The sequence below is a fragment of the Coloeus monedula genome, assembly GCF_965178545.1.
Source record: "Coloeus monedula genome assembly, chromosome: 2".
NCBI lineage: Eukaryota > Metazoa > Chordata > Aves > Passeriformes > Corvidae > Coloeus > Coloeus monedula.
Genome location: NC_138782.1, coordinates 107,850,648 through 107,874,185, shown reverse-complemented (window position 1 = coordinate 107,874,185; position 23,538 = coordinate 107,850,648). Strand labels below are relative to the sequence as shown.

Below are 23,538 nucleotides of genomic sequence, written 5' to 3'. Positions count from 1 at the left end.
ACTACAGTAGTTGATCTGAATAAATTCAACCTGTCTGAAAGCAGCACAAGAGGCATTAAATACTTCAACCTATACTGCTGCATAAAAAAGCTTTTCCTGCAGTTTTATGAACTGCCTTGATATTTGCATGGTACTCCCCTATGAATTCAAGAGTATTGTAGAAATCTTTGTACAAAATCCATTTCAGACATTTAAGAAACATTAACTTTGAGAAGTCTGGAACTACAGAATCAAAACACAATTACCAGCCTAGATGTGGGGGTTTAAGGTAACAAAGAGCTTCAGATACATACTTTAGGTCTGTTTTTTTTCTTATTTAGTCTCTTAAATATAAACAACTGAATGAATGAATATGAATCTATCTTTAGTCAGTCCAGCATTAAAAATTTACAATACACAAATAGTTAAATAATTTTAAATATAAACAAATACAAATATATAACTCTCCTCCCAGATTTGCTTAACTACTCTGGTACTTTTAATAAATCAACAAACAGTGAAAAGAATGATTCTGCAAATTAATCTGTTAAGGCAAAAAACCAACAAAACAATTTCATCTTTAACTTGTTTTATTTTATTAAGAGAGCAGCTAACTCAACAGTGCTGAACACTCTGTTCATCATGCAAGAAGTATATTTAGTTTTAATTACTTTCTAACTACCTCTACTCAGAGACAGTGTGGGATTTTTGTATTTGCAGGGCAGAGCATTTATTAACTCAAGCCTTCTCCCTACTGTGGCACAATCAGAATGTTCTGAACAGCTGGTTAGGAAGATAGCCAAGGTGCAAGAAAGATGTCTGAGCCTCCTTTTCAAGGGCAGCCAGCTCTTGTACTGTAGGTGCCAGAACATCCACATGGCCTTTATACAGTCCACCTGCCAAAAGAGACACAATCTAAATTATGTGTTCAAAGCCATTTTTCAGCAGAACTAATAATGCTCAACCACAGTCATTCACAAAGTTAAAATTAATTACTTTGTTAAAAAAGAGCACTAACCAAAACAGGTATACACATACCCTTCTCACTTGCAACCCACAGGCTGCATGTAACAAATGCAGAAGATGGAAAAGAACTAGCAGCTTTTTATAATCCATTTATAATATATTATTTATTATTATTCTGTAGTTACACAGGAGACAAGGAAACAGCACTGCATAGCAAGGGAACTTGAGAGTAGGTCATTGCTTACCACCCAGAGCTCTTTTCTGCCCATATGTAACTTTCCCATCAAAATCATCCACTGGTACTTTTATGTCTGGTTCAACTTGGGCAATAGTGCAGTTTAAGTGTTCTTCAATCTCCCCCAGCAACTAAGAGAAAAAAAATCCCAAGAAGTCTTTAAGTACTCTTATGATCCAAGACTAGTCAAACTAGTGTTCTCAACAGTCACATTTGAGTAGTTTGAACAGGGATGGTACACAGAAAACAATTTGGTCACAGATGCTGAAGACTAACACATTTTTATTAGTTCAGACTATAAAAGTTCAGTTCCAATTTCAAAAAATGTTTTTACCCCACCTAGAAGTCTTTATTTCATATGCTACCCTACTTGTATGAATGAGGCTAATTTATAATAAAGAGCTCATAGTTCAAGCTTATTTTACCCCAGATGATGTATATACCCTTGTTCATTAGAGAAAGAAGGGAAGTACTGCTTTTTAACAAGCATTCAAAGTTGGTATACAAACCCCAATGAAAGAGACAAACTATTTCCAGGTTAGAGAAACAACAGTTTTAAGTTACTTACAGTTTTGCAACAAACCATCCAAACAGAAGTGTGTAACTAACATCCTCTAAATCTTAACAGATTTTAATTAAGAAGACTATAGGGAAGCTGAAAGTAAGACTCCAACAGAATTGGCTGTGAGTATTAAAATAAGCTTTTATAATTAAACAACTTACAGAACACATAACTTGAGAAGCTTTTTATTTTTTTCTTCAAATGGAATCAAAGGTTATAAACACCCTAAGACTAGCTTTGTACTTCAACTACACAGGTGAAACAAGAACTTTATTCCTAAGTCTTTTAGAGGAATTAGGGAACATTTAAGCAAAATGCTTACCTGCATCTCATTGTACCATATGGTACAACCTCCTTCTTCCTTCAGTCTTGTGTTGTAACACCCTTTTCCACGGCTACTGCATACATGATACCAAACCTAGAAATAATGGAGAACAACTTCTAAACTTTGTGAAATAGAGTTTACGTACATTCATTTTGACTAATTACAGCATGAAAATGAATTCAGGAATATGCTTAAGTTCTCTTTCAATTGAGCACAGACAAATAAGCGATATTTCAGTGCAGGATATGAATGTCAGATAGCAGCTGTGGATAGATCTTCAGTGAATAGTGTCTGTTCATCTTTGCTTTGGAGTATAGTTACCTTTTCTTTCTCTTTTGCCACAAGGGAGATTGCCAAACCCATCCTGAAATATTAGGGGAGAAGGGAGGGAGAAATGTTATTTCAGTAACTATTGCCAACTTGTGAAACAATAACAACAAGAAAAAAAAAAAAAAATCAAGAAAACCTGGTGACTGCTCTGAACACACACGTACCTCTCAGCTCTGCCTACTCTCCCAATTCGATGAACATAGTTCTGTTTTTCATCAGGGAGTGTCACATTGATAACTGTGTGAGACACAATCCATAGAGAACACGAGATTTTTTTTTTTTTTTTAAGTATATGAGCTAAAGTCAAGATCAGACACCTAAAATAAATATGATTTTGATTGCTGCAAATCCTCTCCTTAGCCTATGTACATACTTTATAGTCTATTACAACAGTTACAGGTGTAACTTGCAATATCTGCAATAAAGCTTTCACTCTCCAACTGTTTTCTCCCTGATTACTCTTCGGCAAGAATGGAAAACCAAATGAACAATTCCCAAAAATGCAGAGTATCAGCAGGTATTTGAGAACTTATGGTGAACAAACAAATTAAATACTGCCTGGTTTAAATTCTTTAATATCTATATCTTTTAAAATTATGCTATAGGTCACATATTTATTTTAACTAGTGGACAGGACTGCAAATATATTGAAGCTCTAATGCAATTCAACAGCTGAAGTTTAAGGAGTTATGTCTTACCATATGGAACACCGTGAATATCAATTCCTCTAGCAGCAACATCCGTGCAGATCAAGAAACGGACATCTCCTCTCTGCAAAAACAGAGTTGTAATGAAGTGTTGTGCTAAATACAGCAAGCAAAATCCCAGGCAGTGAAACCACAGTCCTCTGCACTTCTTCACCTTGAAGTGTCTCTCTACATTTAAGAACACTTCAAATAAACACATGAGTAGCTTGGTCAATTTACATCCTTGTTTCTTTCCCCAACAGCATAAGGCAAGCAAAAATCAACAAACAGCCTAGCCTAATCAAAACTGAACTGTAATATTTTAGTAACTTTTTTTTTAGAAATCAAGTACTAAAGACTTTAAAAAACAATGTAATTGCTACAGAGTTTAAAGTTAGGTTTTTATTTTAAAATAAGCCTACTATCCTCTCAATTCAAACTCACAAAGGTCATTTTGATTACCAGTACAGACTTCCAGCTACAGAAAATGTGCCTCACAATTTCAGAAAGTGGGACATACAGCATTTGACTGCAATTTAATTTAAATGGAAAACTAGGAACACAAATTAACATATGAATTCAGATATTGGGAGGTGAGGAAAAAGCCTTCAAGAATCTGCTGCATCACCTTAAATCTTTCCAGGTTTTGCTTTCTTTCTTGAGGTTTTCTATCACCATGCAGACAGACACATGAGAATTGATGTCCCTTCCTATCTGGGCCTGAAAGAGTTTGTATGCATTAATAACATCACATGTAAGTTATGACACAGAACCAGAAAAAATTTTCATGAGCAAAAAATTTCCCCCCCCAGGCATTGGTGAGGGGGAAAAATACCCAAGACAAATAGTTAAATACACTTCCACCCTCCTCCCTGGAGCAGGTCTGTGCAGGCATTTCTCCTTACTCCTTCCTGCTCTAAATTTCCCCATTTCTTCAAGTATCTGTTCTTTACCCTTCTCCACACACATCCCCTTTCACTGTTCCCGTTTTCTTCCACATTTCTTCTTCTGTGTCTCCTTATGTATATATATTTGTATACACAGATTTCTTCCCATGTCTCCTGCCCTTACCAGCTATCAATTTTACTAATATGTTTCAGCAGAGGCACCATATACTCTTCTCACTGGTTCAAATTTTGGTGCATGATGGGTTTCTATCCATTTCAGAACTGTCTGGAACAGGTACAGGACAGTTCATTGCTTTCTTTCACAAACGGCACCCCTGCAGCTGCCTGCTACCAAACCCTGAACTTTATGCTCAGTCAGTACATAAAAAAACTGAAGCACAATTTTATTTGTGCTGTGTCCTAGTATTGGTGACCTCATCATAAAATTTTGGTGTTGAAACAACACGAAGTGAGAAAAGTGAGCAGAGTAAGGTTAACATGAAAGCATTACCTCCACCCTGTTGGATGAAGTACTGCTCCATATTATCACAGTCTATTTTAGTCCTGCAGAAAATAATGGCTTGGTCCATCTTGTGCTCTTTGATTGCCCGAACAGTGTATTCTCCTTTTAGAATTTTAATAGCTTCAGACCACATTTCTAAATAAAAATAAGGAAGTTATTTCACTCAAATTGTTTAAAAACATGAAGAACCTTTGAACTGCATACCTTTAAAGTTCCCTAGCCTTCCAGTAGACAGTTAAAACTTTTATTGTTAGAGGAAGTAAGGTAAACCTTCAATTTCTACCTCTCCCCCTCAATGCTCCCATATTCCAAGGTGATATAATACAGAAAGAACAAAACCACTCAGAAGTTTCAGGTTTTTTATACAGACCAACAAACACTTGTCTACAAACCTGCAAAATATATATTCAAGTTTCTTTCCCACTCCCTAATTACAGAAATACATTTCTCTTAAGGACTATGAGAATATAGAAATAAAATTTTGGGAGGAACATGACTCAAGGCCAGTTAACTACTACAATTTACCTTTACTTCAAAACATTTACAAAAATTTCACAAGCTATTTCTTAGTGTTGCTGATTACCTGGAGTGTTAGCGCCAGGTCGTGTATTGTCTTTTGCATGTACTTCATCAGTCTAAGGACAAACACAAAAAAAACCCCCAAGTCGTTAGTCCACTCTTCACAGAGAAATAAAATACTTAACTCCATTGACTTATAACTAGGAAGAAATCAAAGTTTTAAAGTAATCTTAGCATTCTGTTCGTCCACCAGCCAAGTTAATCTGCCTTTAGCTAAAGGAAAGTCTTGAGCTCAAGCCCACAAAACTTATTCATAAAAAAGGAATTAAAATTATTTATGTAGACACTGGCCAGAAAACACCTTTGAACAAAGTGAAGACTTAAAAAATCCCGAACAAACCTGAATCAAAAGGCATTGTCAAATATGGTTAAATCACAAAGAGTAGTTCCTTATCTTTTTCCCTATGCTAGGCTGAATCAGATATGAACTGTAAACCCAAGAAAAATAAACTCATAGTACCTTTTCATTAAGTCTTAGTAACAACATGTGACAGAGATTCCAGAGAAAGAGGGGTTAAGAAAACCTAGACTTGTAACTGCATCAGAGTTGCCAAGAACAAAATACGGTCCCAGGTTATTCAGAACCTGAATACTAAAGACCTGAACAACCACCACCTTCTCACATGAATAGGTGTCTGGTGAATGTAGAATTCAGAGTCCCAAATGCAGTCTGACATGAAATCCATTCCTCTAAAAACTGCTCATCTCACATGGGTTCAAGACTGAACTACCTCACAGAATGATCCATCCTGGCAGGTTTATTTCTTCCTGCCCAGTCAGAAAAGAGGTACTAAGTACCACAGACCATTAGCTGAGTGAAAAAGCAGAGTGCCACCGTTCTCTGTGCAGATAGTCTGTTTCTCTATTAAGCTCCTCCTCAATCATGTCTGTAACACTGAGCTGTTCAGAAACAGTGTTATGACATCACTGATATGATGCTGACTATCATGGAACAAACCATTTCAGATTAAGCTGTTTCAATAGCCAGCAGAGATCCTTCAACACTAGGTCCCTGTTCTGAAGGTTAAATAAGTAAACATGGACAAATAACCCGAAATTTTACTTACTCTGATATGATTCTTGCCAAGCCTTTCCCAGAGCTTATCAGCTTTTGGATTTACAGGCACAACTACATGGTGTACAGTTTCAGGGACAGAATCTTCTCCTTTCAAATCAACCCAGGTGGGAAAATGCATGATCTTTTCAGATAGCTTTTTCACATCAAAAGAATGCAGTGTTGCAGAGCACACAATCACCTGAGAAGAAGAGAGTCATATGGATACTACTGAAGTTAAGATCCTCCCAGCCCAAAAAGATGGGAATAGAACTGGAAGAATGTTATACAGTTGAATAGCATAACGTAGCATAACCAAGAGTCCCTGACTGGATTTCCTCATCACAGGAACCACTCAGCTGGCAAGAGTCAAGGCAACAAGTAAGTTGCTTAACTATTCTCTTACAAAGACCCCATCATTTAGTAGGAAAAATGCTGAACTATTGAAAGCTGATGAATCAAGATTATTAACATATTAGGAATCATGAAGTATGTAGTCAGTCATGTTTTGATACATTTATATAAAAATAATTCCAATTAAATTCAAAACTGCTGAACACTAGGCTTCAATACCTGGAATCCGAAAAATACACATTCACAGGCAATTAGTGAACTCACTGAACAAGAGTTAAGTTTTGGACAAGAGCTTTATCAAACTCCAAAAAAGCATGCTCCATGCCAAATAATAAACAAAACTGAAAGCGGAGCACACCACACACAAAAAAATATCCAAGTGAACAAAACAAACAAAAAGACCACAACAAAAACAACCCCAAACCACAAATATGTTATACCTGAAGTCTCTTTCCATCTGAGGTTATCTGAGGAATCTGACTGTGGATCCTGTTGATGAAATCTGAATAACCTTGGAGGAGAAGGCCATCCTACATGGGGATGAAATAAAAGAGATGAAGCTGCAAATCTCCCTCATTTCTCAGTCTTTACACTTGAGTTAGATAAGCAATACACTTATAGTCTCAGAACTTCTTGCTTTTAATTAGCTGGACAGGTCAATGCATGGCAGGGATATTATTACTAAGGAGAAAAAAACCCAGTAAAAATATGGAGTATTTACAGTATAGCTGCTGTGCTTCACAAGAAGCTCAGCAGCTACTCCTAGCTAACACCCCAAGGTATTTAATCTTTGTGAATATTCAGTTGTACTACAACAGATCAGAGAGATGCACTTATTTCACAGCACATTGAGTACAACATTCACTGGCCTCAAGACCTACTAGGTTAACTAACAGTTGTATTTTTGTCTTTGTCCTTTGAGTTCCCTGCAGTGACAGGGACAGACTTCAATGCCCTGTAAATATAATTTGAAATATATTTCTCTACCAGAAAAATTCCAAACAGATTTAACAGAGAGGCTATGAGGGCAACGGGAAAAAAAAAGTAGGTGACTATGGTTACAAACAATGAGAGGATTAAGGTGGAACAGCGTAGGTATCTAACTGTTCCACTGAACTATCAAATACTATAGAACAATCATGTTTCACTGACTCTTTTTTGCAAATATCATACTGCATTTAATAACAGAATTTAAGTAGCACTTAGTTCTCTACATACAGCTTCATCCAGAACCAGGAATCTAACTTGAGATAAATTAATCTTCCCCGTTGCAACCAGGTCATCCAGCCTTCCAGGAGTTCCAACAACAATATCCACCTATGAAATACACAAAAAGTACGAGTTGGTCCTGTAACTAACTAGAGGCATTACAAGTTTTATCTAAGCTTAACACTGTGAGAGAATTATCAGTATAATGCTTTATCCACTATTAATTGTAACTTCATAAAATCCTAGATTAATTTGAGTTGGTGGAATCTCGAGATCATCTGGTCTCCACTCCCACTTTAACATGCCAGTCAAGGACAATTTCCAAGTTGCATTAGATAGCTGCCAAGCACAATTTTCAGTACCCTTTTGGAAAGGGATCCTACAACCTCCTGTCTGGGCAACCTGCATTTTGGTTCAACAGGCATTTCATCAGCAGAATCTACCTTAGGGAGGAAGTCTTCCCTTTTTTTGGGAAGTGCAGTGGCCCTTTTTCCCTTCCCTGAATCCCAAGCTGTGTAATTTTGTTATTTAAAGCCAACAAACAAATTTGCTTTTAAATGGGGATAAAATAAATTTAACTCTTCTCATGGTGGAAGGATTCAAAGTCTATCAAGTATAGAAATAACTTAAGATTTTGCCAGAGAAAAGGGTTCACAATCAAGAATTTAGCACTCACATGGAAGTCTAATAATCTTCCAGTTCAAGTAGGCTTAGAAGAAAGTTTGTACTTTGGCAGCTAGAACCACTAGAAAATTTATCGATAGTGATGTGTTTTCACTTCTAGAAGGGAGTCTCAAAAAAAAGACTGACTCTGTTCTCCCTACACTGTCATTGAATCGATTGCACAATCCATGCTGCTGAAGCCAGACCACTTCCTTCTACGTAGGACTGGTTTGTAGTGTAGGTTCACCTTGATAACTGTAGACTATTTTTATTCACAAAAACATGGAACAGAAGTTAGTAGGAAAACTGTCTTGTTGGTTAAGGACAAATGGTAAGCAATTACACCTTTATTTTAAGATTTTCTGGAGTATTCAGGCTTCAACAGAATTTGACTAAGTACTGCAAGCACTTGTATTGACATCGACGTAAAGGAACAACTACCAGACTGCTGCAACATGAGCTTGTTATTGACTGCACATTTTCTTTTTAACATATTTATTATTATTACATGAGTTACAAGAAGCACCATTACTATTCTCTAGCAACATCATGAGTTATTTGGAACCCAAACTATTAAATCATATGAAAAAAATACAACTTACGCCTTGTTCCAGTACAGAGAGTTGATCTCTTGCAGCAACTCCACCAATAATCAGCAGTTCCCTAAAATTACATCAATATATTTGACATTTACCCATTTCTTATACTCAGAAGGTATATTAAATATCTGTCTGAAGACTCATTCTTTTATTGATAGCTGACAATTAATAGCTCTGAACAGTAATTTTAAGAATGGAAAAAAATCAATTTTGAAATTCACCCCTTCATATGTAGTGTACTGTATTTCAATTCAAGTGAAAACTTTGTGTCCAAGCTGTATTTGAATGTGATTACTTTATCACTATTGTATTAATCACATCAGCACCTTAACCAATTTAATCTTACAAAAAATGTTAAAAATCTCAAGAATTATGTAACTTAGTTTAATAAAGTTTCCTGTGTTCTTGAAAGTTAGAAATGCAAATAACAGTAAATGAAATGAATCTTCCACTGTAGCTTGCCTATTCCCATTGCTTAGTCCTCAGCAATCCTAGTAAATGCACTCTTGTAAACAGACTGCAGTTTAGAATAGGGAAATGTTTAAGTTTTAGAAGCACAGTCAATACAGAGACAACTTTAAACCAAAGAAACTTGTAGATGATTCATTTTTGCGAATTTTATCTCCACGGTAATTTGTCTTGTAGATAACAGACACTATATAACTATTTGATGGAGATGAAAAACAAACAAAATGAGGTGGCAGAGGGAGATGGGGACATAGGAAAATGTTTAGGAAAGAAGGGCATTAAGCAGATGATGTTTTTAGTCAAGAAAAGCATGTGAAGTATCATACTAGTTATCACTGATAAGTGAAAAAAAAACCCCTACCCACTGAATGTGCCTTTGAGAAAAAGGCAGTCCACAGATAAAACACACCAACCCCCCCTGCAAAAACCCTTAAGTGGTCTAACTGTAGTTGCAAAGTCAGAAGGTCGGTTGGTAGCAGATTATTACTGATACTATTATCAGCAACACCGCAGATTATGAGTCACTTAGCTACAAAGTGGAACTCCCCCATCTCCCTGTGAAGTTACATCCAGGGAAAATACCATAAATGCAACTAACACTCACTATTACCTTAATTTGGGATTATCAACATATTTTTTGAACTGCTTCACATTGTTCAAAGTTTGTTCTGCCAGCTCTCTTGAAGGTTCTACAATCAATGCTTTTGGAGCATTTGGAAGGTTCTGTGCTTGAACCACTTGCGCACTTCCTAAGTGGGGAAAAAAAAAAAAAAATCACCAGTAATACAAACTACATTCCTATTCTGAGATCTTTTACTGGAAACAAATTTGTATTTTCTATTAGTAATTAAAACCTCATAATTTGAAATGCTCCATTAAAAGGTGATGTGACTGCTCTCTCAATTATGAATAACTTCAGAATAATGTTCAAAAATTACAAGTGGGTGTACTGGTCATGCAGGATTATCCATTCTATTCCTGAACATAAAGATCCACATTTATTTTTATAATAACACTGTTGGAAAACTGAGATGGACTTCTTTTATCTGATGCATTTCTAAATTTGAAATATTGAAGATTGTTGGTGGTTTAAGATTAAGAAAATCTGGTGTACTTTAAAAGAAGTATCAATATTTCTTTATTACTGCTATGTTCAAGACCTTTCTGATAGCAACTAAAGGGATCAAAAGATGCTCTGTAACACAACCTGAATACAGAAACAAGAGAAGTTTGTAAAATCTAACCTGCATGTTGTGATTTTACAACACTACCCTCAGGAGCCTTGCAAAGACCAATATAGCCATCTTTGGGTGGAAACTTGAAATCTTCTTCACCAAAATTGAATTTCAATTCAGCATTCTAGGTTTCAAGAAAATTGTGTCATACAAACAGATTCAAGGGACCACATAAAAGGAGAAACAATTCAACAATGAAAAAAACAGACAGAGATGAGGAAGGTCTTTTCTTCTCCCATTTTACACATTCCTCTTCCCCAAGTTACCACTGAAACCTTGCTGGAACTTAAAACCAACCAAACAAGCAGAAAAAAGCTAACAAAAAGCCAAAGCACTTTTTCTGAACTTGTACATTTCTCTAACCACTGAAATGTTTTGCTAAAATCTTTACTGCTTGAGAGATAGACTCAAAAAGTAACTCAGAAAGACGTAGTACTACACTACAGTAATGTTGAAGTTCAGAACAAATGAAACATGAAATCTGACTTTCAAGCTGTTTGATTACATCAGTTGTGTAACAGTATATCAAAGTTTAATACACACACCATGGCACCGTTATTAGGAATTAGTTATCCATGCTATTCTACCTTTAAATTCAGGATTAAAATTTGAATTTAAACATCTAGCTTAAATGGTAGTGAAAGCTAACACACACATTATTACTTCAGTAGTGAATACTGGTAAACCAAAGAAAATTGACTTCACACATACACCTGCAGTAACTGTAAGTCACTATGCAAATTTTATACTTAAGTAGCTCATTAACAAACCCAGAAAAATTATAATCATCTTGGACATCTGTAATATTCCTGTTACCTTCAGTACACAAGCTGCAAAGAGTGCCTGGTTCCTTATATGTGGTGGGATTTCAAATGCAAGGCCAAGGTCCTTCCCTGAAAGTAGGATTAGTTGTCAGACTGTCCAAGTCTATGCATTCCTCTCCCTCCCTCCCAAGTGAAAGCATTCAAATAAGATTCCAAATAAAGAGAATAAAACTTACCATTTTTGGAAAATTTTATTTGCCCTTTTTCTGTGTCTAGATAGCACCCAATTGTATCATGCATAGTGAATTCCTGCAAAAGAAAAAAACGTTTGTGAAGCTAAGAGATTTTCAGTGCATTAAGACTTAGTGCTTGTATTCTGTCAGCTTTTAGTTTTCCAGCCTCTCCCTACTAAATGCTGACTCTTGAAAGAAGCAAGTTCAATATATTTCAGTAAGACCATTGTAAACAGAAAGCGTATTTTTATTTGATTACAAATCGTCAGTAAACTGCCCAAATGATCTTAGATATTCAACATTTATTGCTGCTTTAAATTTACTTTAAACACAATGACAATGATACATTGAAGTATCATTTACCTGGAAGTATTCTGCATTATGGAAAAACACATTAGCCATGTATTTATTAGCCAATGTAAATCTAAGCACAGAGCACCAAACGTGGCATCAGAAACTTGTATTTTGACTGTAAAAAAAGACTAACTCTTCAAGATGCTGCTGTGTGCATGTTATGTATACTCACATGCTTTAAGTATCTTCAGATCTTTTAAAGGTATTCAATAACATCTATATATTACAGTGCTTCTAATCAACAGCTCAAGAGTTACTATTAAACAAGCTACAATAGTCATAAAAGTTGCAGGTTTTATGGCATTGAATCATTACCACAAAAAGACTTGAGTTTCTGCTGTAACACCCATATTTATATAAATTATGTTTAAACATCTGAATTCCACTGGTACACTAGGCAAAAACCACCACTGATATTCCCAGCAGACACCATAAAAGTGTACATTAAGGTAATGGCAAACCCAACTCAATAGCCAGAACAGTGCACCCTGTTTTATTAGTGTTTAATAATGCATTTTGACAGATTACAGAGTTGTGTGATTACTTCTATTTTAACTTCTAGTAAGCAGAATACGATGCCCTCACTTGGACATTCACTCAGGTATACAGATGGGTTGAATTGTTCAAGCTAAAACTGAAGAAAGTCAAGAAAAATCTCAAGAGGTCAGTTAACTTTTAACCTGTAACACACAGCAAAATTTTAACTTCTAAATAAGAGTCAATCTAATTGCAGTCTAACCACAATCATGTCTCAAGCTTGTAACTGCTTCTGTCAAATCTCTTAATAAGCTTTTATCCAAAAATACTTCAATGTTTCACTGTCCTTTTGCCCAGTGAACCTTCCTCAGAACTGGACACTATTTCAAAGGACAGTTGATTGTAACAGCACAAGATTAACATGCAAAACTTTTAATAGTATTTCTATCAAATGCAATTTAAGCTTACCTCACCATAGCTGTCAAATTGCTTGTTGTGAGATTTCTTACCAGTGCCACCAAAGCCAAAGCCAAATTTATCAGTGCCTGAAGACAAGACAATAGGCTTTTATTTTTTGGTTGATAGGTTGTGTTTTTCCCTCTTTGTATCAGTAACTGAAATTGCTAACATTAACGCATAAACAAATAATACACAGTGCTAATTACAGACTTCTGACCTGGATGTATACCAAACTAGTACTTTTGCAGCCATACATTTATTGATTTTACTAGTCTCCATGCACCTTCATTAAAAAAAAAAGACATAAAAGGCAGAAAGTCACAGAAGACAAGAAAACACTGCCACCTCAAAAGACTTCCCCTTACAGGAAGTAAAATACAAAAAGTTTTCAACTCTCTGATATTGGGATCCTTCCCAAGGAGTCCATTCTCTGCAATATTAGAACACGACTGCAGCCATACCATGTGAATATAAAAACTACCCTATATAGGTTCTTTAGAAGGAAACTCACCCAGATCTAGTGAAGCCTGCATAGTTGACCAACCAACTCTGCACAAGCCTTGGTCATGACAGGAAACTTCGTAATAGTACTTCCCTTTAAAAGAAAAAGAAAGGATCTAATACAACACCCAAATTCACTAAACTGGTTCAGTCCTGCTACTTCTAAGCCCATACAAATCTAACATGCCCAGTCCTGCTGAAAGTGTTATAAAATCCCCTACTGGGTTTGTGTGAGAAGGTTGTGTGTGTACCTATGTATGAAATGAAGAAAAGCAGGCCAAAGAGACAAAGTACACACTAAGAGGTAGTGTGTGAAAGGCTCCAAAGGAATGATGAGCAAGAAAGAGTGGTCCTACTGAATCTACAGGAACGATAAACTCAGGACACAAGGTTCTGCAGAATCAGTACCAGACCACCAGCATACCCCAGCATCAACAACTGGCTGTGCCACCTGAAGCACATCCAGCTGGCTGTTATGTACACACAGACTACAGAATTATCTGCACACCCCGTGAAAGGAGACTGTTTAGGGTCTTTCTGAACACACACCTTCAACCACTGGAGTATCAGGATGACTGCTTCTGAGTCAAGTGTTAGGGTAGGCTTCTCAACTATTGCTGCAACCACAGAACCATAAAATTTCTGAATGCACACATCTGTGTGAAGTGAGTAAGCAACTCAAAGTACTGTGTATATAACTATTCCTTAATAAAAATGCATTCTGATGAATATTAGTTACAACTTTTCCTCCTTCAACGCAAGTCTCCTAATGATGCCTAAAGATTTTCAGCTTTTAATGTATTCTCCATGTACTTGTAGCTTTCTGGACTGTTAAATGTCTAGGTATAACTTCTAGTACTTTTCCAGCTTTCTTTCCCACAGTGAACAAACTCTTATCAATGCATTCTTAAAATTTTGTTTATTCTTGCCTGTTAAGTTTACCAAGGACATTTTATTTTGTATCATGTATCACAGCTATAATAAAGGTAGTGTTAGAGGACCAGGGTGGAGGTCTCCAATGGGGGAGAATCCTGGCAGGGAGATTACCTAACCAACTGCTTTCTAACTGGACAATACTGGCTGGATATTCTAACTGCCCAATCTTCTAAGATGGTATGAATCTAATCTGAGACATGGTTTTCTCCATACTGTGGATCTGAAAGCTTTCAAGTGAAGGTTGGCTTTTCTATTATCATTTTAATGGTTTTTTTTTTTTTTTTTTTTGGGAAGGTTTCATTTCCAGGCATCACTATCAGGGAAAAGGTAATTTACAACACAAGGAGAACAAAACAGAGGTATTTTCATTTCGAAGTCTTAAGCTAGCAGTAAATTTGGTCAGATGGATAGAAAGTTTTTAATGCAGTCATGTACATTAACAATGGGTGAAAAGCAGGCATTTCAGCTGAAACTTTTCTGGAAGAGTATTCAAAACACATCATTTTATATGTACCTTTAGTCACTCCTCTAGTTGCTCTGCATCCATGCCATTCTTTTATCTCTCTGCTTTGACAACACAAACCATCCGATCCAATTGCTGAAAATTACAAGACAATTTTAGTTAAATAAACTGCCTAACTGCTTTTAAAAGAAAATTTCATGCAGGCTTTCCTCTACTTTATTCTTGTTTACCAAGCAAATGTTTTCAAGTGAACAGCAGAACAACTCACCAAAAGCTGATCCTCTGTCATAGGGGTTCATTTGCCATTTATTGAGCACTAAGTTTGAAAGACAGTAACAGAAAAACCATTAAATCAACAAAGCAAGCCTGGAAAACTCAAATTAGAAGTTCACATTTTTTATACAGTGTTTGGCTTAATTTTCTAGGGAAACAGTTTTGTTCCAATGAAATTCATATGAGTTCAAAATGAAGGCCTACAATTTGAAGGAGGAGCACATATGCTTGATGCAAAGGAATTCTATGGAAGTTTAGATTATTCCATTAAGGAGAATACAGATTAAGTTACTTAAAAATGCAACAGAAACCAATGAAGAATTTCATAAAATAAGGCAGTTCCACACAATCAGTATCAAATTCAGCTAAAAAATATCCAAAACTACATTAAGAACAACAAATTTGAAATGCATTATTTGCCATTTCTGTTCCAAGCTTACATTAAGATATTTTTCAGGCTATGAGCTAAAATGTCATTACTAATGAGCTAAGACACATGCACATAAAATTTCTGACTTCATTTTTCATATGCCTAACAACATGCTGTAATAAAGTCTATACATGATTTAAAGAAAAAAAACCCCAGATGTAAATTCAATTAGGTTTACTGAGTATATTTGTGTATCCATATTACATTCTCTCAAGCAGGATTTTATGGTGTTGTTTGTTTTTTTTTTTTTTTTACTGTCACCAGTGCAGCAGTAGTTGCAATGATGACAATTTCTATAACATCTTCGGAGTGTTGTTTGTACAGATACTGTTCACTTACATAAAACCCAATCTATCAATACCACAGACTGGACATGATAATTGGCTTTACAGTTGCAAGCTTAATTAAATAGACACTCAAATACTGTGAGTGTATTATCATGGTTACAACCCATTCTGTATAGCTGAGTTCTGGCCCTGTGCACTTCCTGCTCAATTCAATGTTTACTAGAATAAACCTGTAACAACTCAAGATGATGTTATCCAATTCCAAACCTAGGTAGGTGCCAAAAGGAACACAACAGCTCTACTCAGCACAGCAGAATTGAATTATCCTACACTGTTACCCCAGCCACACAAAAATACGCTCGAGCCTAGAAGAGCTTTCTGCTCAAGCTCACTTGAGAAGTCCAAACGGACTCCACGGTGTCACAGCTGGGTCTCACCTATTCCTGCAACAGGAAGATATTTTTTAACTCCTTTTAAGATGGACACCACCACCACCACATCACATCTTGCAAGGCACTAACCTAGCATGGGTTTCAGAAGAACACTGAAAACCAAAGTGTGGATCAGCCAGCCTCAAACTGAAAATTTGAGCATTACTAAGAGTCTGCAGTCCAATACACACCAGTTCTTTCCATTATTCCACCAGTAAATTTATATTCACTGCTTAATGAAGTGCTGAATGATGATATTCTACTTACATTATCCCAAATTATGGAAAAAATACTTATCTAATGGCAGGTTAACTTTACTTTGAAAGGTAACAAAATCAACATGAGTTAGCAGAGCTTCAAATTTGAGGAGTGTGACATATAAAAACTTACCTCCCCCTCCAGTTTTAATTGTGGCTTTTCCTTTCTTGCCTTCCATTTGGTCTTTCAGCGTTTCATAAACAATCTGGATAACTGGAATGCTGAAAGCCTAAAATGAAAAGCTACTTTCATTCCACAAGTTATACACTTATTTCCAGCCTTGTTTTGGGGTGCAATACCCAGGGTGAGAAACATTGAAATACAATCCTAAATATACGTTGGTGAAGACTATTACCAACAATACCTTAAACACATATACACATACTCTCTGCATATGTGCATACACACCACCTCTCACCACTTAAAGACTTTTAGTTTCTGTTCATTTAAATTTGATTACTTACACCAGTTTTTCCACTTCCAGTTTCAGCAGCCTACAGGATGAAAAACATAAGAGTTTAACCAGGACTGTAAGAACTGACCTAGAATTCTATTTTGATAAATCAAGTTAATTTTTTAGGAAGTATTATTTCGGTTTATGAAATCAAGAACATCTATCCACAGATCTAATGATGATGATGATGAACAAAGCATACTAATCTGATACTTTCCAGGTTAGTGATACCGCAGCATTGGCTTAGGCAGTATCAGTCATGTTCCCTATATTTTGGCATTTGCAGCCAAAAGCAAAGTAGGTAAGATCAGACAGCCCTCACTCATGAGGCAGTGCCTGTCAAGAAGTCAAAAAATGAAGCCTAATACCCCCAGATTTCAACTGCAAGAACAGCTGGAAACACACCAGGAACCCAAACAGGCTTTTTAGTTGAAGAACTTTCTGCTGAAGTAGGACAGAAGAGCTAATCTAACTGTGGACCCACATGGAAAGAACAAAATTGACCATACAAACAACAATTAAAAGGCACAGGATTTCTATGAATAGGGCTATCCTGCATACATACCATAAGCACATCACCACCTCCCAGGATCAGTGGGATGGATTCTGCTTGGATATCTGTAGGGAGACTACAGGAAAGAACACATTAACACAAGGTAATATTCTACATCAGCAGAAAAAGAAATTTTTACTTATACAGAAATTCATAGAAACCATGGTCATCTGCAAGATAAAGCAGGTAACTGCTATTCCTCCTAGCTTGCAGCAGATTCAGCAGCACCTTGATAAGAGAATTACATGTTACATCACTATGCCAAACCATAAAAGAGACATATTAACTATATATTCCTTGTCTTCCTTTCTTCAAGTGAATTTTTTCTTAAAGCTCTTATGCAGCCCCCATTTACAAGATTCCTGTTCAAAACTGGAAAAGGAAGTGAAGATAACTAAATGCAACCAGCATTTTCAGATAATCACAGCTAATTAATACCATTCATATTAGAACTACATCCATTAAGTTTGTCCATATTGACAACATTCTGAATGACAATTCAAAACAAACTCTGAAGTAAAAAAAATTTGGCCAAACAAGTAACCAAACACAAGAATAAGAACATTTTTAGAAGACTGACACACAAGCATTAAGTTTGAAAAACACAATTACAGACCACAGTCTGGAAAACATGTACTGAACTAGCATCAACTATGTGACAGTATTTCATCCAATAACCCCATGATACATAATAAATAAAGCAGAGGGACAGAGCCTTTTGTCAAATAAAAGAATTGAAGCATAAGAAGTCATGCTCTGCTTGTCCAAGTTCAAATGTTACCACTGCAGTCACAATTTGAATTCTTCAGTCTTTCACACTAAAGAGAAGTGCATGAGATGCACTGACAGTTAAAGGAAAATACACTTTCACTTTGCTTAAATGTGACAGCAGAGGTGCTTTAAGAAGCATGTCATACATTGCTGAAAGGCAAATTAAGAGCTCCTACTTACAGCCAGTCCATCTCCTCCACTGCTTGAGCTATCTCAGGCATAACACCCATTTCTGTAAGACAAGGCAGAAATGATCAAGCAGTGTTATTTACCTCAACGCAGCCCAAAAGATTACCAAGTGTCAACACTTCCAGCTACAGACAAAACCATGGAAAACTAATTTTTTTGGCAACAGCATGTGCAGCCTGCACTACAGCACCCACTGACAGAAAAGAAACATTATCCCCTCCTCACAGGCAGCTTTGAGGATTGTTCTCATGTACAGCAGAGTAACTCAGGCATGCACAGGGGCAGGTACAGACACAGCAGCAAAGCAAACGCACTGGGAACAGAGCACCATTTCAAGGGCAAGGTACTTATCTTTGCACATTTACAGAAACTGCCTATGCAGACAACAGGAAAGACTTCACTAATCACAAATGTCCCAATTCTCTCTACAGTTGAGATGCAAACAATAGAAAACACCTGTATCCTGTAAAGACTCTAGTTCACTAAATCTTGCCTTAGACACTTACAGAATGTACATAAGATGCCTTGATTTTGGTAAAGTTATTCATTACATCCATCTTTGAAAGTTTTTTTCCTTGGATACCCCTTCTGGCAAACTCCTATCAAGTGGCTGTACCTCAGACACAAGTTAAATATGGAGAAACATGTTTGTATGTTGATAAACAAATCCTCTCTATTTAAAGAAGAAAACAAAAGAAGCCTGCAGCTATACAAGAAGGACAAGAGGAAAATGAATCCTAAGCAACCAAAATGATGGTAGCATACCATCAAAATAACAACTTATCTGTTGGTCATCTCTTTGGGTACATATGGTTACCCTAAATCAATTCCTTTAACTATAAATATGCACCTTTCTAAGCAGAGGTTTTACACACTCTGCACTGCCACATGCTGGGTTTCAGACACGGCATGCACATGGACTGAGCTGGGCTGGCACAGATGGATGTGTGCAGCCAAAAGTTAATCTTCCATTTGCTATGACACAAATAATAATACACATGTTTTGTCATGTGATTTCAGGAAGCTTTAATATTTTCAAGTGTTGGCCTGCACTCCTACAAAAGAAGGCAATTGACATAAGCAAAAAAGTGTTGCCCATAATAATCAAAATCAATTCCTACTGATTTCAAGTTGGAAACAGATCCATACATAATTTTTCTCCAATACTCCCAACTCACACAGCTTAATTCAATATAAAGTACAAGGATTTAATCAAATAATGACGCTATGATGTTTTCCTCAACTACATCCAAATTAATACTGCTGTGTAGCATCCAAACTGATCTCTAGATCTCAGGAAGAAGACTCAGCATTTCCCCCTCATGATAAGATGTAAGAAGTTCAGTTAAAAAAAAAAACAAATTAAAAGCCCCATATACATTAACGTTAAAACTTTACAGAACCGTGACCTTAGCTGACAGCCTACTTGTAAAAATATCTGCATGGAACAGGGGACATAAGGAAGGATGTTTCCTCATCTAACAGTAAACTCTGGAATTACAGTTCACTATTACATACCCACAGTTTATATAATACATATAGTTTGCTAAGCCGCATCGCCCAGCGGAACTTCTCATATAAAATCCATTTATGCAGTTCACTGGAACACAGAAAATAGTCGTGATAAACCTCCTGTTACTGAAACTAATGAGCATGAGGAACGAGCCTAACTTTTAGGCAGCCCCTTCGCTGAATCCACATATGCAATAAAACCTGCAAAACCATTCCGATAACCACTTGTCACGGCCTGCAGAAGCCCGAGGACACGGGGAGAGGCACATACATCCCCCGCAGGCCTCGCAACCTCCAGCCTGATACATGGTCAGCCACACACTACCGCGGGCCGGCTGGGAGGGCCCGAGGAGCATCCCCCCGGTGCCGCAGGGAGCCCGGGAGCCAGCGGGCAGAGGCGAGAAGCTCCCTTAGGGCCGACACCCCGCGGTCCCCGCGCCACGTACCCGAGAACGCCGCCATCTTCGCCCCGAGAGCACCGCGAACGGCGCAGGCGCAGGAGCCGCCGCTTTACGGGGCCGGGTGGGCGCAGGAGCCGCCGCTTTACGGGGCCGGGTGGGCGCAGGAGCCGCCGCGGCGCGCGTTCCGCCCCGGCCCGCATGCGGCCCCCGGGCGGCGGTGAGCCGAGGTACTGCCACACACGGACCGCAAACGCACCGAGGGGCGATTTTAAACGCAGGCTAATAGGGGTACGTTATTCTCCAGCTTTTACAGAAGTTTACCCAAGTTCCGCACCGTCTTGTTCTGGGATAACTTCTAGTGATATTAAACGCAAGAATCTTCGGTGTTTTGTAAAAACAAGATTAGATTGCAAGTGCAGAAATGCAGCTTCTACAGCAACATCACGAGCCAATGGTGCATTTGTCTGCTAAGTGGAAGGCACAGTATAAACCATTGCCTACTGTCTTCCACTGTGAAGCACAGCTTCAATCTCTCCTAAGGCAGCATAAGACAGACACACATCTGGTTCAAAGGCCAAAAAAAACCAACCCAAAACAAGCATCTCTGACAATGACTTTCTCATGACTACTGTGTTGCAATTTGAATACTGGTTTTGTCCTGGTGGTTTGTTTCAAGACCTTTTTGAAAACTTACTGAGCCCTACTGGCTGTTAACTTAACACTGTAGAAACTGGTGTCATGCAGAGAAAAACACAGCAGGGTATTTTATACTCTTTGTACCAGGCTGTTTGCATCGCAATGGTTTCTCATGTATTAATAATTCTTTTGGGAGTATCTTCCTTTGATGTGCCTCTTTTCTTTCACTATTATTTCCTATATCTGTCAATCATTAGTTTGCTTGCTTTCAGATAAATGACAAAACTAGTAATTTTTTTAAAGGCACAGATAAGAATAATGTACAGATTCAACCATGACTGCTAAGAAAACCTGTTTGTAGGCAGACCTTGATATCAATATATACTGCTGCTTGTTGGTGGCGAATGTGGAGTAGAATTTACTATAAATCTCCCACAATTCTTTGAAACTTACAAACACAATGTTATACTATTTACCATTGGTTTACAAGCCACATTGTCAAATATAGCTTAAAAAATATAAGGACGGTCAAAAGGCATTTTTTTTCAGTAGTTGTTTCTTCTTCAAGTCTTTCCCAAGTATCCAACAGAGCTTTCATACTGCCCTGAATCCCTAGTTTCAGAATTTGAATTTTAGTTTAACCTAATTCTAGGCTGCAGAGTTGCCTACAAGAGCTTACTAAACACAAGTGAAAATTAGACTGCAGGAGCAGACGTGTCAGGGTGTGAAGTGATTTTATTTCTATTTTACAATCGCTTTATCAAGTTGCAGGAAGGAGGCTGAAACATCAGTCCTTTCGTAATTATTTCACAAAATCAATTAGGTTGGGAAAGATCTCTGTGATCATCGAGTCCAACCTGTGATTCAACACCACCTTGTCGAGCAGACCACGGCACTGACACGTCCAATCAGTCTTTCCTTCACAGCTCCAGGGATGGTGACTCCACCAACTCTCTCGGCAGCCCATTTCAATGTTTAACAACTCTTTTTGTGAAGAAATCCTTCCTGGTGTCCAACCTGAATCTCCCCTGGTGCAGCCTAAGATTGTCCTCTCATCCTGTTGTTTCTTGCCGGGGAGAAGACTGGCCCTCACCAGGCTACACCCTCCTTTCAGGCGGCTGTAGAGCGTGATAAGGTCTCCCCCGAGCCTCCTTTTCTCCAGGCTGATCACCTCCAGCTCTCTCATCAGACTGGTGCCCCAGACCCTTCTCAGCTCCGCTGCCCTTCTCTGAACATGCTCCAGCCCCTCAATATCCTTCCTGATGTGAGAGGCCCAGAATTTACAAACAGGCTCATTTTATCTGCTTGAGAGAGCTGAACGCTAAGAACTCAAACTTGTAGGACTGAAATATTTTGAAGTCCTACACCATTAAAGCACCATTAAAGTTGGAAGAACAACTTGCGGGAAATTACTTTTTGCTTTTTCCCCCCATCTTTCGCCCCTATTCAGTAAGGGCTTAATCCACGCCCTGATGTCTCGCCTACCCCAGGCGTTCCCTGCCCCGAGAGCTCTGACGCTGCGGGCCGGCGCCGCACGCGTTAAAGGCGGAGCCGTTTGGCCCTCACCGGGCGCCGTCGCCGTGGCGGCGCCGAGAGGGTGGGACGGCCCGGCATGGCCGCCGCCGGTGGGGATAGCGGCGGGGCGCACCGGGAGCGCGGCATGGTCGGCGCCGGCGAGGAGGCGGAGGACGGGGAAGAGAACATCCTGTACGACCTGCTGGTCAACACCGAGTGGCCTCCCGAGACGGAGGTGCAGGTGTGTGTGGTCGCGGCACGGCCGCGGGCGGGGGAGGGGATCGGCCACGTTGGCACGGGCGGGACGCGGAGGCGCTCCGGGGCTGCGGGGATGAGCTGGTGCCGCCAGGGACGTTCAGTGGGATGCCCGCGCTGTTCCTGGCAGGCGGACAGGGTGTCCGTGCGGCCATTGTCCCCTTGTGCCTTCGTGCCACTTAATTCCCACCCTGGCTTGTGCCGCCTGGGATGCCTTGAAGTGTTTCTTGCTCATTGACCAATGTATATCGGGTTTTGCTGTTGAGCTGACACAAGTGAAGCTATTGTGAATGAAGGCCAGGTCTGATCTCCAGAAACTGCTGTACAGAGAGCTGTGGAATCTCCTGGTGAAAACAGGACCCTCATTGAGCTTACCTTGCATGAGGAAAGCTAGATCCACTCTCTGGACTCCTGTTTGTGTCTGTATTTGCAGGAGTTGGGTAAAAGGGGAAAGCATTTCACCTAATGTCCATAAGACACACAAATGGATGCCAGAGCTTAAGAAATCAGAAAACACTGTTCTCGTACTGCAAGTTTTTCTTCTTTCTAGCTGTTCTTCTTTCCGGGTCACCGGAAAAACTGAGAAGCTCTTCCATCTTTCCTTTTTCATGTTTTCCTCTGCAGTGTGCTGAGCTTGCTGCTTCTATGTCTGCTCTTGTCTAAGTTGGATATAGAGGATGCAAGCAATGTGATTTTATTTCTTTCTTGTAGTGGTTTTCAAGTCCACTGAAG

General features: G+C 38.4%; 2 protein-coding genes across 3 annotated transcripts in view; one reads left to right on the top strand and one right to left on the bottom strand.

The window, feature by feature from the left end:
* Positions 1–551: 551 nt before the first annotated feature.
* Positions 552–20,474, bottom strand: DDX1 (DEAD-box helicase 1). The gene is made up of 26 exons (XM_082299362.1): positions 20,446–20,474; positions 18,479–18,530; positions 17,540–17,603; positions 16,985–17,014; positions 16,653–16,749; positions 15,110–15,157; positions 14,893–14,976; positions 13,453–13,536; positions 12,951–13,027; positions 11,655–11,727; positions 11,471–11,547; positions 10,664–10,778; positions 10,030–10,168; positions 8,955–9,015; positions 7,699–7,797; positions 6,921–7,010; positions 6,140–6,328; positions 5,077–5,128; positions 4,482–4,628; positions 3,712–3,803; positions 3,096–3,168; positions 2,562–2,634; positions 2,389–2,431; positions 2,065–2,160; positions 1,191–1,311; positions 552–875 (listed from the first exon to the last, which is right to left on the bottom strand). Exons 1-26 carry the CDS (start codon positions 20,459–20,461, stop codon positions 745–747), a joined length of 2,223 nt encoding a protein of 740 aa, XP_082155488.1. The 5' UTR covers positions 20,462–20,474; the 3' UTR covers positions 552–744.
* A 2,172-nt stretch (positions 20,475–22,646) lies between these two features.
* Positions 22,647–23,538, top strand: part of NBAS (NBAS subunit of NRZ tethering complex) — a 165,708-nt gene continuing 164,816 nt past the window's right edge. For both annotated transcript variants that reach the window (XM_082301743.1, XM_082301742.1), the window contains exon 1: positions 22,647–22,792. In XM_082301743.1, the coding sequence (XP_082157869.1) occupies positions 22,649–22,792 (144 nt within the window). In that variant the 5' untranslated portion in view covers positions 22,647–22,648. The remainder of the gene's footprint in view (positions 22,793–23,538) is intronic.

Bases quoted from the DNA above. Each gene is read 5' to 3' on its own strand.
- DDX1 (XM_082299362.1), bottom strand. The intron at 13,537-14,892 runs GTACATATAAAA...TTTCTTTTAAAG, and splicing joins AACTAGAGGAGTGACTAAAG to GGAAGTACTATTACGAAGTT. The intron at 10,169-10,663 runs GTTAGATTTTAC...TTCCCCACTTAG, and splicing joins TGTAAAATCACAACATGCAG to GAAGTGCGCAAGTGGTTCAA.